Raw genomic sequence first — 20303 nt, forward strand, 5'->3', positions numbered from 1 at the left:
TTTCTTTAGATATTTCAGGTTGTTTATATTTATTCAGGTTATTCATGTTTTATTGTTGCAGGATAGTTTGTAAATGTAAATATTTTAATAATTTAATGTTATTTTTTGCACTAAAACAAAGACAAAAAATTTGAAGTTGTCATTATTTATAGGCATAATGTAATATTTTTTTTCACATGAAACCAAGAAGAAAATATGGAGTCATTATTATTTGTAGGTTATTATGTTATTATTTTACTGTAGATCATATTGTTCTAAATGTGGAACCTGAATAAAATGAGTTCGACAACCTTGACTGTGGAATTTTTGCACCTTGTAAAATTCATCCCACGGGCCGGATTGGAACCTTTGGCGGGCCGCATTTGGCCCGCGGGCCGCATGTTTGAGACCCCCGATCTACATGATCAGTGAATTAATTATAGACAAATATCTGATTTTCACTGAAAAAATGCAAAATACAGAGGATAATATTGCAATAAATGGCGACCAATCACTTAAGAAAAGTTAAATATAGAGAAAAAAATAGTTCCACAAAAGTAGCACTGGCTCTTTATGGGTTAAATGCCTTCAGAGCAGCTTCTGTGCATCTTGGTATTGACTCAAGTCCATGCGCTCCACTGTGAAGGTACAGGTGTGGAATAAATGTTCACGTCTCTACTTTTACTGCACTGCAGGAAGGATACTGAAGCATCTGATTATACTGCAGATCACTGTTTTTTTCAGCTCGAGACCCAGAAAGATAAATGTTATGAGTCTTTTTACAGCTTTTTCACCCTGTTGCATCACTGTGTTTTCATCTATTACATTTGTTATGTTCTTTTCATCTCATCTTGTTGTGTCTTTTATGCATTTTTGTCTCTTCTGGTTGCGTTTGTCTTGCTGCATCTTTTATTTTCATCGTCTTCTATGACTGACATATCTCTTCTATAACTTATTCATGGCTTTACTGAGATAAACTAATAAACTTTGTTTTTTAATTGGGAAAATGACTTCACAAATTAAATTATTCTTATGCATTTTACTCTGACAAGTGGTAATCTAGTAAAAATAACTCCATGAACCACCTTATTTTCCAGACCTTAACCCGTAAAGACCCAGTGCTACTTTATGTCAGTTCCCAAAGGAATTTTTCTCTTTAATTAACCTTTTTAAAGTGATTTACCACCACTGATAGTAATATCATCCTTTTTTTTTTTGCGTTTTTTCAGTGTAAATGATTTATTTCCTGTATTTATTCACTGATCATGTAGATGTTCATAAAGGCTCAGATTAAAGTTGAAGGTTATTCTATCAGAAACAGAGAAACTGAAGAAAAAGGGACTTTTCAGTCAAATCTATCATTGACTGAACATGAAAACAAGTTTCCGTCCACTGTCATTGATCCAACTCAATGTTGTAGAAGATGATGGTGTTTCCATGGTAACTATGGAGCCTCTGAACGTCCAAATGGGTCATATCTGATGACCATGAAAAGACGACAAACTGCATTTTACACCAATTATTTACATGAATTGATAGGATGAGTGGATCAATAGGTATTAAACAGTTTAGATCAGTAGACACTTTTGGTCGTCAGTAGATGTCTGGATCTTTATGGGTTAAAATAGTATTTTGACTGATATATGATGCTGATGTACACTGTAAAAAAAAAAAAAAAAAAAAAAGTAAAAAAAAAAAGGTAAAAAAACTAATATTCTGGCAGCAGGGGTGCTGAAAAAATATTGTAAATAACAGAAAATAACAATCTCATAAAAATATGGTAATTTTCCATAATTAAATACAGTTTATTGCCCTAACTTTACATGAGATTTTTTTATTTATTTATTTATTTTTGACTTTTTAATGTTTAATTAAGAATATTTTGTATTAAAACAATCAAATTACCTATAAATATATATATAGAAATAATTTTCAATGAGACTAAGCTGTACAATCCACTGATAAAAACTGTATTTGGACAGTTTATCAGTGCTTATACATGTTATACATTCACAAAATACATTTATTCAACATTTTTGTTGTAATTACACAAGATATTTGTCAATTAACAAACAAGTCTTGTTAAACTTACAGAACAAATACTTCTTTTACGGTTAATTGTCAGTAATTTTATCTTGTTTTATTATTTTTTTTACAGTATTAAACTTTAAATTAACAGTTTAATCTCATAAATAGTAAAGAAATATTTGTGAAATTACGATACATTTACAAATGTATTTTAACTGTATTTTTTCTGTGAAAAAAGAAAAAAAATTCTTTAAAAAATGGAAATCTTATGGTTATTCACAGTTACAGTTTTTTCGTGTTATTTTACATTTGACGTGTAAAATCACAGTCTATTTTTGTCATTTCATTGATATTTCCTGTATCTTAAAAATACAGGAAGCATCTGTAAAATAAACAGGGAAAATTCTGTTAAATTACAGATTTTTTTTTTTACAGGGTAATTTAATTTTCTTCATTTTTTTTGCTGTTATTCATCCCCCTTTTAACAATATAACAGTATTGATAGGATTAGTGGATCAATAGGTGTTTAGATCAGTAGATGCTTTTTGGTCGGCAGTGGTTGTTTGGGTCTTTATAGGTTAAAGATGCAGAACATTACACTTTATGTTGTTTTTTCCTTAATTTGTCCATCTGTTTATGGGTTAAGTTTGAGGAGGGCCTAGTTGTAGTCTGATTGTTGAAATACTTGGAATTAACTGATGAAAAAACTATCTGTGTGCAATAAAAACAAAACAAAACTGACAATAAACTGAGATGAATGGAGACTCATTGTGCATCCAAGTCATCGACTGGTGAATCATAACTGAGTGGAATTGTGCAGCCGGTGAAGTTTCACACCTCTACTGCAGGGTGAACACAATTCTTCCAAAACATATTCCTGAACTTGGTGCTTTAATGATGGTGGTGGGGAGCGCTGTCAGCATGTTCAACATCTCCCATAAGCAGAGTTTTTCCTCCGCAGAGGAGTACACACCGGCCACCTCTGTCAAATTTCATGCCAACTCCAACTGTGGACATACATCTGACAGGTGTCTTCACGGAAAGTGCCTTTTCTGGCTGGTGATGCACGTTTCGATTGTGCTGAGGTGACGCTGATTAAGTGAAATGATGCAGTAGAACCTCAGTTTAGTTTGGGGATAAGGCTAGATTTAAGGTGGGTAACTGGTCGGGTTAAGGGAAGATTATTTGCTGTAGAGATGTAACAATATGAAAATTTCACATCATGGTTATTGTGACCAAAATTATCAAGGTTATCATTATTATCGCGATACTGTTGAAATTGTGCTCAAAATGTTCAAAAAGTACTGATACACACACTGAAATGTGTAAATCAATTGCTATTTTTTTCTTTTTTTTTTTGCATATCCTCCTGAGACCCAGCAATGCATTTTGTCCTCTATAGGGGACAAAAGTTAGACAGTTTAACTTAAATGCTGTCCATTGCAAAGGACATTCCATTAAAAAAATCAAAGGAAGAAAAATGATTTTTTAAAATGTACCGTAAATTCGGACTATAGACTGCACCTGAATATAAGCCGCAGACCCTAATTTTAGAAAGAAAATCAATTTTGTACACGTATAAGCCGCTCGATGTTGTTCACTTCTCATACATTCCCGTTGCGCTGTTTCCTCATACGATCTATGGTCAATGCATTTCCCCGTTGAAAGCCTGGCTTCTATGGGAGTCTACGGGACCGAGTGGAACCTTTTTTTTCATTGCGTCAAAACTGGACGGTAATTAAATAAAGGTTTTCTTTGAGTTCAATGAAATTATTCCCTGTAGTATGTAAATGGGTATGATATGTGTGAGCTTGCTGTCATATCTACAGGTTGATTCGTTGTTAATATGATGATAAAAAACAAAAGACAAAAAAACGAGGCAATAAAAGGATAGTAATAAAAGCACATTTCTCTTCTTTTTTTTTTGTCGGTGGACTTATCGGGGTTTCCTTTGGATTCGTGCCGATACGGGATTGACTTGCTTTTTCGCCGGCTGTGGATTCACAGACTTAAAATGACTTGAAAGACACTTGAAAGTGAACAAATTTTTGTTTTTCGTTAGAGTAGGACTTTTAATTATTTTTAAAATATAAAGATTAAAAACAAGTAATTATGTCTGTTGTAATATCATTTTCATTTAACATTATGCACGACGGTGCGCATTAATTCTGAGATGCTTTAAATTTATGACGGTCTCTGGAGAGCTTTATTGGGTGTTTTCATTCAGAGTTTTGTTTTGTATATTTGTGAAACAATATTAACATTTGAAGGTTTACTATTTTTCCTTAAAAGTTCCCCTTTTGTGTGTGTTAATATAACTTTATAAAGGTTAAGTTGTTAATGTTATCCATTCCTGCATACCTGGTAACAATAGACAGGTTCTTCCCTGGGGTTGTGGCAGGCAATAAGGGAAAATCGTCGTATAAGCCGCGTCGGAGTATAAGCCGCAGTGTTTAAAGCGTGGGAAAAAAGTAGCAGCTTATAGTCCAGAATTTACAGTATCTGAAAAAACTTGCATGATGCAGATTCCAATCAAGACAATTTTTTAGTGTAAAAAAGCTGAAATGGTCAATTTCCTGGGTCTCAGGAGGATATTCTCTTCATGAAATGAGTCATAACTAATGTTAGAGTAGGATAAAATGTGAAGAACCATTAGCAATTAGCAATTAGTGGCATTAAAAATGTTTTTATTTCACAGTTTTCACACAGTATATCACTTTCTGATTATGTGTTTTAAATACATGTTTTTTTTGCTTCAAAAATTAAACGCATGGTGTCCAGCTGATGGGACATTTTTGTAACGCCACGAAAAATTGATTCATAAAAAAAATTTCAATTGCATTGTTTTTTTCAAGCCTAAAGAGGAATAAAAACACTCAAGAAAGAATATTGACTAAGGTTCTCATAATTCATGCATGAAAGGGTTAAACATTTTAGATCAGTAGATGCTTCTGGTTGACGGTGAATGTTTGGGTCTTAATGGGTTAATTTAATTTAATTTACCAGAAATGTTGTGAGTAGTTTCTGGAACACACTGAAATAATTTAACCAAGTTGTATTTTAAAAAAATAAAATAAAATAAAATAATAGACACAATGTACCTTCTGTTGGCAGAAACATTCAAATATTAACCCCTTTTTGGCTGTTTTTTCAGTCCTTTTGATTTCGCCTTTCTATACGATATAAGCAAATGTTACTATACCCATGTTTGGTGTCTGTTTTTTCAGCACAACTTCATCTGTCTCAACTGTCTATTATTTTTTTCACTTTAACCTACTATAAAAACATAAAAGGCCAGAAAACACACAAAAAAAAAAATCTAAAATCCGATTTGAAAAATGTATATAATTTATTGCATAAACAACATACCGATGCTTAACGAACCTTTTCAAAGACTTTAAAAGTGAATATTGGTTCCAAATATTTGGTATATACAATTAAAATTGCAATAAATTAAAACTATACTCAAATATTTGACATAAAAGCAGATTTTTACATAGGGTTTTTCCCCTAAAAGTGCGGTAATCAAACACAGTTATCATGATAATTAGAATAGAAATTTAGAAATTAAATGATAATACAAACCGTCTGCAATTTTACCGCAGTTTTATCATTATACCGGTAATCGTTACCCCCCTAATTTGCTGTAAATAGGGAATAAGGGTGTGTACTGGCAAGAATCTGGTGATACGACACAAATCACAATTCTAGGATCACGATATGATATATGACAATAAATCATGATACTGTTTAAAAGGCTTTTTTTTTTAAAGATTATTTCCTTGAAGAATTAATTACACCAGAATATGCACAAATACTAAACACATTTTTATTTGATCACAACAGGTTCAAATGCTATATCACAAACATTTTCCTTGTGTTAAAACTTAAATTATTTTTTACAGACATTACAGTTTAAGATCCTGTTCAAATGTTCATATTCTATTAGTTCAGAACTAACATTAAGGCTGGGTGATTTTATCGATTCTGCAATATATATCGATATTTTGTTTCCCCAGAAAGTATCGATTTTTCAGCCACGAGGATCGATACATCGAGCCCCATTCAAATCCCCCGTGTTCCGTCTGGCACTCTGCTCGCCACCCATCTCCCCGTTCGCTTTGCAGGAAGAGCGATTAGGTCAGCCAGCCACTAGAGTCGCTGTAGAGCATTTCTAGCAACTTACCCGTCTAGATACTCTCTTTACACAGACGCCCACGTCTTTCTCTTCATGTTTACGCAGTCAGAGCTAAGAGATTCAAGAGAATGGCGGCGATTAAAAATCCAGCACCTTCAATACATAAAGCAGATGTGTGAGAGCAATTAGGTTTTAAAAAGAAGAAGGAAAGCGACGCAGCGCCACGACAAAATCATTACAGTCACATCATACAGGGTGTGGAAGCGAAATTTACAATATTTTGAGGCAGGGATTGAAAGACAGTGTATGACCAGTTAGTTTATTGGAAAGTCATGAGAATTTATTTGCCACAAGAAAATTGGACATAATAGAAAATGTTTTTATCTATGTGTCCTCCTTCTTTCTCAATAACTGCCTTCACACGCTTCCTGAAACTTGCGCAAGTGTTCCGCAAATATTCGGGTGACAACTTCTCCATTCTTCTTTAATAGTATCTTTAAGAAAGTCGACATTGCTGTGTGATGTTCTATTGGTAGCATGTTCTAAAACGCCCCCAAATAGCAGAATCCAGAGGGTTTAGATCTGGGCTAGAAGGCGGCCATAAACATGATTCCCAAAAATTGCTAAAGTTGGATTTGTTGCTGTTGTTAACAAGTGTTTGGTGTTCTTGTTGTAAGATTAAACTTCAAATCCTATTTTACTGCATTTCTAACGGTCTTGTTGTCTACCTCAAGTTCAATTGCCATTTCTCATGGATTTGGTTGGATCCTTTAGGATTTTGGATTTGAGAGCTTTAATAAAAGCTTTGGTACGTTTTTTGTTGCTTCCTCCACTTCCCAGACTTTCTCGTAATAGTTTTGCTCATAGTCATTCTCTCTTTCCATTATAAACAGTCTTTATGGACACTCCAACTATTTTGAAATCTCCTTTGGTGTGACGAGTGCATTCAGCAAATCACACACTCTTTGACGTTTGCTTTCCTGATTACTCATATGGGCAAAAGTTTCTGAAAAGGTATGGATATAGTGTTAGGTATGATTATGACATCAATATAGGTTTGGTTTCAAAACAATTGACGTAGTGCCTGCTGAGAAAAAACAACTAAATGTTCATTGTAAATTTTTGCTTCCCCACCCTGTATATGTCATACAAAAAAAAATCATCTCTAAGTTTCACTTTCCGCATCCGCCAGTAGTGATGTAATGTTCACGAACGAATCGAATCTTTCGAACGGCTCTTTGAAATGAACGATGGGAACCGAGTCTTTGTAAAGAGCTGTTCTTTTTTTTTTTTTTTTTTTTTTTTTTTAAAGGAGGAGTGTCCGATTGCCTGTCAATTTACCAACATACTGTTTTTGTTCTGAGAACTGCACTATAGTTCATGTGTTTAAGTAATTGCAGTGATTAATAACTGGTGTGTCTTGTGCAGTTGTTTCCATATGTTTACACACATTTATTGTTCTTGTTTTGAGGAGAATAAAAGTTATTTCACAAGAAAATGTTTTATTTTCTTCTTCATTTTTAGGCTACAGACTAGTCCACATAATGTACCGTGATGTTTTTGGTCAAATTCCAGCATTTGTCTAATGTCACCTCTCATGTCATGGATTTAGCCCACCACATTTGAACTAACTATTCTTTTTTATGGTAAGATAATATTTACTGCCGCGCCAATTAAACACCTTTAAAATGTAATGTCAATCATCACATGTAGCCTATTTAGTCATTAAACATTGGTGTTTCAAAATAATGCAAAAAAAACATAAAAGAGCCAGTCTTTTGAACGGCTCTTTTCAGTGAACGACTCCCTTCAAAGAGCCAAAAGTCCATCACTATCCGCCGGCAGCATGGTCCGCATCACCCCGTATCTCATAGTATTATAAGTAGGAAACCGGCTGAGCCCTGCCCACCCCCCCCCGACTGAGCCAGCACATGTGCACCCCCCCATCCAGGGCCAAACAGCACACATTCCCCATCAAACAAAGTACAGTGAAGTTCATATAGTTCTGGCTGTCCTCTGTCCCACTTTCTTAGGGATTAGAGCTAATTCTTTTTTTTTTCTTCAAACATCCAGAGAAAGAACAGCATGGACTTCTTATAAAGCTGTGATATTATCCCTCTTGGAAGTTTTGATTTGTAGCTTTTATAAAACTTTAATAAGGGGGTTATAGATAACTGCACTTTTCAAAGGCTTATAAGCCACAGTTTGCACTGTTCAGTAAATCAAACTATTTTCTCATCACATCTTTGATTCATTTTGTCCAGCATTTGCCAGCTGTAGCCTCTGTCCAGTCAGAGCCATATGTTGTGTAATTGATTGATGCTTTCAGTTTTCAGTTCAATTAACCCTTTCATGCCTAGTGGTCACTACAGTGGACAGTTCTTCTCCAGCTGTTCTCTTGATATTCATGTGTTTAGTTGTTTTAGTTCCATATCAGCCAAACAGTGGGACGCTTATGCATCATCTCATAAACTGCAATTCATACCATTACTGTAACTTGGCTGTTCTTGATTACCTCCGCCAAGGAGTTATGTTTTTGCCAGGGTTTGTTGTTTGTTTGTTTGTTTGTTTGTTTGTTTGTTTGTTTGTCTGTTCCGTTAGTGTGCAAACATAACTCAAGAAGTTATGGACAGATTTTGATGAAATTTTCAGGGTTTGTTGGAATGGGATAAGGAAGAAATGATTAATTTTGGTGGTGATCGGGGCGTGGGGGGCCCACGGGGGGGCCCATTTCCACAAACCCGGAAAATTTCATCAAAATCTGTCCATAACTTTTGAGTTATGGTTGCACACTAACGGACAGACAAACAGACAGACAGACAAACAAACAAACAAACCCTGGCAAAAACATAACCTCCTTGGTGTGGTGGGGGCCCATGGGGGGGGGCACTGATCAGCCTTGGCGGAGGTCTGCGCTCTCCGAGTGCTTTTCTAGTTGGTTCTTGAATGGAAATCAATTGTTAATTGTTATTTTTTGCATATTATCTCCTTGAAGTGAGAAATAATTAGTATTAGAATATGTTAAAATGTGACAAAACATCAGATTAGCTGCATTAAACATGGTGTCATTTCACTGTTTTCATATCACTTGATGATATTGGGTTTTAAATACATGTTTTTTTTGCTCAAAGAATAAAATTCATGGTGTAGCTGAGTGGACATTTTTGTACATCTTTGTAAAAAAAACAAAAAAAAACAAAACCTCAGTCTCATTGTTTTATTCATGTCTAAGGAGGAATAAAAACAGTCAAAAAAAAAAAAAAACCAAAAAAAACCTCAACTAAGGTTGTCATAATTCATGCATGAAAGGGTTAATTCAATCCAAGTCAATGGAACACTTACAAAATGTCACCAAAATCATCTGTCCCTTTAAAATCTTTCAGAAATGATGTAAGTGTATTGAATCTTATAGTTGGCCAAATATCGTGATATATACAGGGTGGGGAAGCAAAATTTACAATATTTTGAGGCAGGGATTGAAAGACCGTGTATGACCACATGGTTTATTGAAAGTCATGAGAATTTATTTGCCACAAGAAAATGTATATAATAGAAAATGTTTTTATTCTATGTGTCCTCCTTCTTTCTCAATAACTGCCTTCACACACTTCCTGAAACTTGCGCAAGTGTTCCTCAAATATTCGGGTGACAACTTCTCCCATTCTTCTTTAATAGTATCTTCCAGACTTTCTCGTAATAGTTTTGCTCATGGTCATTCTCTTCTTTCCATTATAAACAGTCTTATGGACACTCCAACTATTTTTGAAATCTCCTTTGGTGGACGAGTGCATCAGCCAAATCACACACTCTTTGACGTTTGCTTTCCTGATTACTCATATGGGCAAAAGTTTGTGAAAAGGTATGGATAATAGTGTTAGGTATGATTATGACATCAATATATGTTTGGTTTCAAAAGCAATTGACGTAGGCCTGCTGAGAAAAAAACAACTAAATGTTCATTGTAAATTTTGCTTCCCACCCTGTATGGTCGTATCGCGTGCTGAATATTGTGTATCGCATTGTATGATTAGTGTATTACTGAAGCCCTAGTTTTAACTTAAGTTGGCTTAAATGTTCTGTTTTAAATGTCCTATGGGCTTTACTTATTTGCAGTTTTGCACAGTTTCAATAAATGAAACAAATTTTCTCACCTCATCTTTGATTCATTTTGTCGAGCATTTCCGATCTGTATCGAATTATATCAAATAATATCGTTGGCCGAATATCGTGATACATATTGCATTGTGAGCTGAATATTGTGTATCGTATCATATCATATCGTGAGACGAGTGTATCCCTACAGCCCTACTGATTAGTCACCTTACAATAAGGTACAACTTAAAAGGACTTAGCATTTGTGGAATAGCATCACAGCTAAACCTGCGCGAAAAAAAATCCCATGGAATATTTCTATACAATGAATTTATTTCAAGATGTGAACAGGTTGCATTTTACATTTTTCTTGAGCAAAAAAGGCCTCAAGTGTAATATGTAATAGTCTTGATTTGACATTTTAGACATTTGTCTCTTGATTACTGATATGAATTTGATATATTGTCAAGCCTTACCTTTAAGCTATTGTTTTTCTCATAGTCTTTCCACAAACTTTGGCTGATTTTATTATAATTTTTTCCTGCGACTGTATGTTGATAATGAGCCAACATTATGTATTTTTATAGAAACATATGCTCATACCTGTGCTTAAATCTTATCCAAACTTAATTAAGATGATAGAATCCAGACTGCACTTAAACCATGTGATAATGTAGGGAAAATCCTTGTCCTGTAGAAAATGAGCTACAGATGTGTGACAATTAAAGGAAAACTTTAGAGTGCCCCCATTCAGGATGACAGCGTCCTCCTCTGTGAAAATAAACTGAATCAAACACTATGTAGTTACCAGATCTGAACATATAGAGTTTTTTCCTAATGAGTTACAGTTGGTATCATTCTGATCATGTTTACTTTTAGATTTAGACGGGTAAATCTCTTTGGCCAATGAATTTGCACCAGTGGGACATTTTTCATACAGTCGTGGAAAAAATTATTAGACCACCCTTGGTTTCTTTAAATTCTTGTTCATTTTAATTGCCTGGTACAACTAAAGGTACATTTGTTTGGGACAAATATAATGATAACAACAAAAATAGCTCATAAGAGTTTAATTTCAGAGCTGATTATCGAGCCATTTTCCATTGTTTTCTTGATAATAACCAAAATGACTTCAGTTTTTGCATCAATATCTACAGCATTGTACTGACAAAAACAGTGCTATGACGCATTCCATGTTTTCTTTTCTGTCTGTTTAAGTCACATGATAAATAAATTGTCATATTTAGTGTTTTATTGTGTATTTTTGCTTGATTTACGCTGATTTATCCTCTGTGTCCTCTTATGTGGAGGTTTGAGTTTTATATGTGTATACTTTGTAACCAAATATGTAAAAATATAATTAAAAAAAGGAAAAAAAAGGATTGTATTTGTTGTTTGATTGTCCATTTCACCAGTATTGATGCGTTTCATTACAGTCGAGTTGAGTTTACAGCTAAAAAAACATACTAAAGTGTTTAGTATCACGCTAAAAGCATAATATTAAACATCAATTTTGGACATGTTTAAATTATTATATACCTTATCCTGTGCCCTGTTGTATTTTTGTTTTGTTATTTAGTTCATTTCATGTAAATATGTTCACTTACTGTTTGTGCAGCCTCTTGTCATAGGGTCTGAGGTCACAATAAATTGTAACTTTAACCTTTAGAATACATTTAATTCAGTTTTATGTGTGTCTTTTAAGGCTGTGCCCAAAAATTATTAGACCACCCCTTGTTTTCTTCAATTTCTTGTTCATTTAATGCCTGGTACAACTAAAGGTACATTTGTTTGGACAAATATAATGATAACAACAAAAACACCTCATAAGAGTTAATTTCAGAGCTGATATCGAGCCAATTTCCATGGTTTTCTTGATAATAACCAAAATCACTTCAGTTCTTACGTTAATATCTATAAAGTAAGTAAGTAAAGTAAATTTTATTATAGAGCACTTTTCACAGACGAGTCACAAAGTGCTTTATCAATTCAAATCATCTATGGCATCGTATTGACAAAAACCGTGCTTTAGGCATTCCGTGTTTCTTTTTTGTCTGTTTTAGTCACATGATACACACAGGAGTTAGTACTTGATTGCTTAACCACTGGTTTTGATGACTTTTGATGTCTAAGAATTTTTTCGGCGACTGTATTTTTTTTATTTTTTTTCACAGTTATTTGTTAATGCAAAAAATGTCTAAACAATAGGAATTGTTTTTATACAGAGCAGAACATATACAAAACACACATACAAAAAAAACCCCAAAAACATCAGGAGTTAGTACTTGATTGCATAACCATTGTTTTGGATGACGTTTGATGATCTAATCATTTTTTCCGCGACTATACTTCTTGGATCTTGTTTTTTTTTTTTTTTTAGCCACATGTGGGCAAGGAACCGAATGCAGTAACTTCATTGACCTTGATTTTCTATATGAAATAAAAATGCACAATCACACATAACCATTGTTTTTGATGTACTTTTGATGGTCTAAGGAATTTTTTCGGCGACTGTATTTTTTTATTTTATTTTTTTTTACAGTTATTTTGTTTAACGCAAAAAATGTCCGTAAACGATAGGAATAGTTTGTTTTCATACAGAGCAGAAACATATACAAAACACAATACAAAAAAAACCCAAAAAACATCAGGAGTTAGTACTTGATTGCATAACCATTATTTTTGATGACTTTTGATGGTCTAAGAATTTTTTTCCGCAACTATACTTCTTGGATCTTGTTTTTTTTTGTTTGTTTTTTTTTGTTTTTGTTTTTTTTGCCACATGTGGGCAAGGAACTGAATGCAGTAACTTCATTGACCTTGATTTTCTATATGACAATAAAAATGCACAATACACACATAACCATTGTTTTTGATGACTTTTGATGGTTTTTTTTTATTTTATTTTTTTTTTTTTTTACAGTATTTGTGTTTAATGCAAAAAAATGTCTAAACAATAGGAATTGTTTTTATACAGAGCAGAACTATACAAAACACACATACAAAAAAACCCCCCAAAAACATCAGGAGTTAGTACTTGATCGCATACCATTGTTTTGGATGACGTTTGATGATCTAATAATTTTTCCGCGACTATACTTCTTGGATCTTGTGTTTTTTTTTGGGGGTTTCTTTGCCACATGTGGGCAAGGAACCCGTATGCAGTAACTCATTGACCTTGATTTTCTACATGATATAAAAAGTGCACAATACACACCATACCATTGTTTTTGATGACTTTTGATGGTCTAAGAATTTTTGGGGGACTATTTTTTTATTTTTATTTTTGTTGTACAGTTATTTTGTTTAATGCAAAAAAAATGTCTAAAACGATAGGAATAGCTGTTTTCATACAGAGCAGAACATATACAAACACACACATACAAAAAAATCACCCAAAAAACATCAGGAGTGTTAGTACTTGATCGCATAACTATTGTTTGGATGACTTTTGATGGTCTAATAATTTTTCCACAACTATACTTCTTGGATCTTGTGGGTTTTTTTTTGGGTTTCTTTGCCACATGTGGCAAGGAAACCGTATGCAGTTAACTTCATTGACCTTGATTTTCTATATGACAATAAAAATGCACAATACACACATAACCATTGTTTTTGATGACTTTTGATGGTTCTAAGAATTTTTTCGGCGACTGTATTTTTTTGTTTTTTTTTTTTACAGTTATTTTGCTTAATGCAAAAAAAAAATTGTCTAATGATAGGAATAGTTTGTTTCATACAGAGCAGAACATATACAAAACCACACATACAAAAAAACCCCAAAAAACATCAGGAGTTAGTACTTGATTGCATAACATTATTTTTGATGACTTTGATGATCTAATAATTTTTTTCCGCGACTATACTTCTTGGATCTTGTTTTTTGTTTTGCCACATGTGGGCAAGGAACCGAATGCAGTAACTTCATTGACCTTGATTTTCTATATGACAATAAAATGCACAATACACACATAACCATGTGTTTTGAGGACTTTTGATGGTCTAAGAATTTTTTGGGCGACTATTTTTTTATTTTATTTTTTTTACAGTTATTTTGTTTAATGCAAAAAAAAATGTCTAAACGATAGGAATAGCTGTTTTCATACAGAGTAGAACATATACAAAACACATACAAAAAAACCCCAAAAACATCAGGAGTTAGTACTTGATTGCATAACCATTATTTTTGATGACTTTTGATGGTCTAATAATTTTTTCCGCGACTATACTTCTTGGAGTTTCTTTTTTTTTTTTTGTTACATGTGGGCAAGGAACCGAATGCAGTAACTTCATTGACCTTGATTTTCTATATGACAATAAAAATGCACAATACACACATAACCATTGTTTCTGATCACTTTGATGGTCTAAGAATTTTTTCCACAAGTGTATCTTTGTTCAGAAATCTGGGAAAGCTGAATCACATGGTCATGAAATGCTGATTGACTTTCTGGCTCAGGTGCTGCACCAAAGTCTTTTAATAGTAGGGAAAACCCTGGCCCAGTTCATGTTAGAGAACCACCGTCCTCCTAATCACAGCGACCTTCAGTGCCTGGCGGTAAAGTGCACCTATCTGTTTTGACTTTGTAGTAGGTGTAGCAGGGTTTCTGCGGAGAGTGAACAAAGCATATCAATGTGATCTAGTAGGGTAAGGCACAATTACAGGGCAGAAAAGTGCCACTTCAAGCAGAAGCAGCAGGCCCATAAATAGACGGTTTCCCCTGAGAACAGCGCAGAGGAAAGTTAGAAGACTCTGTAACCCCCCTCAAGTTAAATATGCTGCCCTACATAGAGGAAGTTTGCCTCGAACTCCAAAGCTGTGGTGAGATCCCTGTGTCTGCTCTCGGATTACAGTACAGACACTCTCATTTGACTAAGACTATGATGTTAAAACATACACCACAGCTTTGGGGCAACCATTTCTTAACCCATAAACACCCAAACATCCACCGACATCCAAAGTCAAAGTGAGCATGTACGATAAAAACCAGAGCTATTCTTAGCATATACTGCATGGACTCATTTTTATCTTACAATCTCTATTTTTCGAAACAGTTTTCCCATTTTCAATTGATTCATTATAAAACTAGAAGCACTCGGAGAGCGCAGAACTCCGCCAAGGCTGATCAGTGGGCCCCCCGTGGGCCACCCCCGATCACCACCCAAATTTAATCATTTGTTCCTTGTGCCAGTATCAACATTTCCTGAAATTTTTATCCAAATTAAAGGCACAGTAGGCCAAAAAGTAAGGGCACCCCCATTTTTTATATAAATTGAGATAAAATCCGCCTTCTGGATCAGATCCGGATCAGCCTTTGAAATGTGACAGAGGACCCCATTGTCAATTCCTAAGTTAAATTTCATGAGTTTTGGTCAATAATTAAGCGAGATATTGGGAAACGAAAATTTTGGCCCCATTTACCACAATGTTAACAAAAGTTTCAAAGTGATCCAGAATCCAGGATTTCTTCCGGATCACCCCCAAAAGTTCATCATTTCTTCCTTATCCCATTTCCAACAAACCCTGAAAATTTCATCAAAATCTGTCCATAACTTTTTGAGTTATGTTGCACGCTAACGGACAGACAAAAAACAGACAGACAAACCCTGGCAAAAACATAACCTCCTTGGCGGAGGTAAAAAGTTAAAACTGATAGAACAAAAGTAAATTTTAACCCTATAACGCCAAACGTATCAAATTTGATACATGAGTTTTGAAGCCCTCTACAAGATCAGTACTACATTTTTTTTCTTGAAAAACCTGATGTATACAATAAGATACATGCAATACACTGATAATCCACCAGGGGGGAGGAATTCATTTACCACAGGCCTTTCCAGTGACACTACAAGACTGTCATTAATGAGGAAGGAGGCAGAACTTAGGCAGTTTTGAAAAAGAATTACCAATTTTGTCAGACATGTTTGTGTTATATTATGCTTTTGTTTGTAAAAAAAAAAAAAAAAAAAAATATATATATATATATATATTATATATATATTATATATATATATTGAGCATTGTGACCTGATGTATCAAATATGATACAAAATCGAAACTCATACATGGAGTACAGTTGGTGTCGGCTGCTGCATTATCGGTACAGACAGCTGCCTGTCAGCCAGCTGAGCCCATAAAAAAAAAAAAAAAAAAAAGAAAAACCTGATGTCTACAATAACATACATGCAATACACGGACAATCCACCAGGGGGGGAATTCATTCACCACAGGCCTTTCCAGTGACACTACAGTTCACTACAGACACTACACTCATGATGTGCACCAGTGAGTGTATGTTCTGTTTACAATTAAGTGCTATTCTATTCTATATCTATGTACTCATCCCAATAACAATTACATAAAACAAGGTCCTTTTAGTTCAGAATAGAGTCCTTTGTCTAAGTTTCTATGCTTTCCACAAATATCTTGCCAAACTATATATTCATTTTCAAATAACCAACTCAACATCCATCAGGCATACAAAACAAATTGGGCTTTTGTATAAATGTGCATAAAACAATATATATGTGTAATAACACTTTATCATATACATCGAAAACATCAGCACACCAGCACTTTGGTTATTTATATATATATAAAATACATAATTTTTTTACTCTATCAGAATCCAGAGGGATGAATTTGATCATATTTGGGACAAATGGATCAAGTTTTATCCTCTAGCCCCCCATAATTTGTATCAGTCCTCTAAAAATGTCCTCTTTTTTGTCATCTCCCTGTATTTATTATTCGTTTTATGTTTTCTGCATAACCCAGAGGTATTGTAACGCTATGATGGTTTTTAAGTGAGAAATACTGAAACTGTAAGCACTCAGTTCTACATGATCAGTGCTAGTTTTTTTTTCTTGAAAAACCTGATATATACAATAAGATACATGCAATGCACAGATAATCCACCAGGGGGGAAGAATTCATTCACCAGAGGCCTTTCCAGTGACACTACAAGACTGTCATTAATGAGGAAAGAGGAAGAGGAACTTTGACAATTTTGAAAAGGAATTACCAATTTGTTAGACATGTTTGTGTTATATACCCATGTAGTCTGATAAATGACAGTGGATGGAGACGCTTGTTTCTGTTCAGTTAATGATATTATGATATATTTTATATTTACCAGTAAAACCCATGGAGTTGGATCAATAACAGTGGATGAAGACACTTGTTTTTATGTTCAGTTAATGATATATTTTACTGAAAAAGTCATAGTTTCCTCCAATTTCTCTGTTTGATATAATAACCCTCAACTCTGATCTGAGCTTTTATGAACATCTACATAATCATTAATTAAATATAACAAAATACATGATTTTCACTGAAACAATGCAAAACAGAGGACAATATGACAATAAATAGTGATAAATCACTTCGGAAAGGGTTAATTTAGAGGAAAAAATCATATGGGAACTGCCACAAAAGTAGCATTGGATTTTTATGGGTTGAAAGAAAGTACTCCAATGCCAGATTAATTAATTCATTTATTCATTTATCATCCCATAATATCAATTTAGCACCTTCTGGAGCTTTGGATCCTATCACACAATCTTCCTTCAATAAGACTGACAATAGTTATAATGGTAGAAGTCCAAATGTCACTTTCTGCAGTTTACAGGAAAATGTTGACTCAAAACATCCTGAAAAGCCGTCTCTGATCTTGATAACTTCAGCTGATAAACTTACACCAGGAGCGTATGTGTGCAACGAAAAGCTCCAGAACAGATGGACAGCAAGTCAATGGATGTTGTGAACAGACCAGATCCGCAAACCGGTCATGTCAAAAGTTCATACCACTGAAGCGCATAGGAAGAATTAACACTGAGGTAAAATAAAGGAAAGTAGCATCTGCTGTAGAACACTGATATATAGTTCTGTGCAAAAGTCTGAGGCCACCTCTGGCTTTGTTGTTTTTACAGGATTGAAATGATCACATACACTATTATTTCTCATCTCTTTTCTTCACAATGACACAATAACATAATAATATATATGCACCGCCTTAAAAGACTGTGGTCAAACCAGCTCCTACTGTTTTTCATGTGCGCTATTTATCTGATAATTACGGTAAAGTAAGTTGACTAAAATAGTTTTAAGGCTATTTTTAACTTGAAATAAAATCTTTTCCTCCATATGTATTTCACAAATCTGGTATTTTTGGTATTAGTACTTCATATACTATTAGCACCAACACAAACTACTTTTACTGTGTACTTTTGCAGTAATCATACTCCAAAATACCTTCCAGGCTACAAACATGTTTTCGTCTGAAATAGTGTAAAAGACTAAATTCATTGATGAATAAAATACCTTTTTCCAATAATTGCCTCATGAATCTGGTATTTTTGGTATTAGTACTTCATATGCTATTAGCACAAACACTATAAACTATTTTTACCGTGTACTTTTGCAGTAATCATACTCCAAAATACCTTCCAGGCTACAAAAGTGTTTTTGTCTGAAATAGTGTAAAAGACTAAATTCAATGATGAATAAAATACATTTTTCCAATAATTGCCTCATGAATCTGGTATTTTAGTATTAGTACTTCATATACTATTAGCACCAACACTATGAACTACTTTTACTGTGTACTTTTAAAGTAATCATACTCCAAAATACCTTCCAGGCTACAAAAGTGTTTTCATCTGAAAGAAAGACTAAATTCATGATGTGCACCTGTGAGTATGTTCTGTTTGACAATTAAGTGGCTATTCTATTTCTATTCGTTTCGTTTCTATTTGTTCTATTCTATACTCATCCCAATAACAATTACATAAAAGAAGGTCCTTTTAGTTCAGGATACAGAGTTCTTTGTCTTAGTTTCCATGCTTTCCTCAAAAATCTTGCCAGACTATATTCGATGACAGACGATGACAGATGACGAGACAACGCCGGACGTCGCATGACGACAATAGTTTACAGCCTATCAGCTAGTAGGCTAAAAACAACATAACATTTACCACATTTAATCTCTGAAGCAGATCATTTCGAAATAATAAATAAATAAATAAAGCACAACATTTAGCACATGTATTCTCTGAAGCAAATAATTTAAAAAAAAAAACTAAACAAAAACGTAACATTTAGCATATTTAGTCTCTGACGCAGATAATTAAAAAAAAAAAAATGCAGCATTTAGCATATTTAATCTTTGAGGCAAATAATTAAAAAAAATACAAAAATGTCATTTAGCACATTTAATCTTTGAGGCAAATATTAAAAAAAAATAGCACATTTAATCTCTGAAGTACATAAAAAAAATAAAAATAAAAATAACATTTAGCATATTTAATCTTTGAGGCAAATAATTTTAAAAAATAGCACATTTAATCTCAGAAGTACATAATTAAAAAAAAAAAATAAAAAATCAACATTTAGCACATTTAATCTTTGAGGTAAATAATTAAAAAAAATTAGCACATTTAATCTCTGAAGTAGATCATTAAAAAAAAAGTAACATATTTACTTTTTATTTACTTTATTTAATTTAGCATATTTAAAAAAACAAAAAAAACATGAAATTTAGCACATTCAATCTCTGAGGCAAATAATAAAAAAAACAACAACATAACATTTAGCACATTTAGTCTCTGAAGGAGATAATTAAAAAAAAAAAAAAAAAAAGTAACATTTAGCACATTTAATCTTTGAGGCAAATAATTAAAAAAAAAAAAGCAATAAAATGAAAGAAGAATAAAATGAAGTAAATAATTAAAAAAAAAAAAAAAAAAAAAAGTAGACCAGTGTAAGTATGTCTTTAAAATGGAATATTTTCCAATCTTTGTGACTAAACACCGCATTGAAAAGTGCAGAAAAGCCTTTCAGTGAGCAGACTAATGAAGTGCATCCACAGTCGGAGCAGTGTTGTGACCCACCTCATCCTCCAGCAGTGGAGGCAGATGTTCCAGATGTTCCAGATGTTCCAGCTCAGACCCTCCGTCCACCTCATCGGCTCTCCTCAGATAGCTGACCCGGGCTTCAGTCCCTGAACTCTCCATTGCAGTCGGTTGGATTCCTCCTGGAAGTGCAGCGGTTCCGTGTCACACACCC

The 20303-nt window shown here is 33.8% G+C and overlaps 1 protein-coding gene across 1 annotated transcript in view; it reads right to left on the reverse strand.

The window, feature by feature from the left end:
• The window catches only part of kndc1 (kinase non-catalytic C-lobe domain containing 1), a 214492-nt gene extending 194241 nt beyond the window's left edge, over positions 1–20251 (reverse strand). Inside the window, exon 1 of the mRNA XM_030156898.1 lies at positions 20129–20251. Coding sequence (XP_030012758.1) covers positions 20129–20251 — 123 coding nt within the window. The remainder of the gene's footprint in view (positions 1–20128) is intronic.
• Between the last annotated feature and the right edge of the window lie 52 nt (positions 20252–20303).

This window comes from Sphaeramia orbicularis, chromosome 15 (genome assembly GCF_902148855.1).
Source record: "Sphaeramia orbicularis chromosome 15, fSphaOr1.1, whole genome shotgun sequence".
In the NCBI taxonomy this organism is placed as follows: Eukaryota; Metazoa; Chordata; class Actinopteri; order Kurtiformes; family Apogonidae; genus Sphaeramia; species Sphaeramia orbicularis.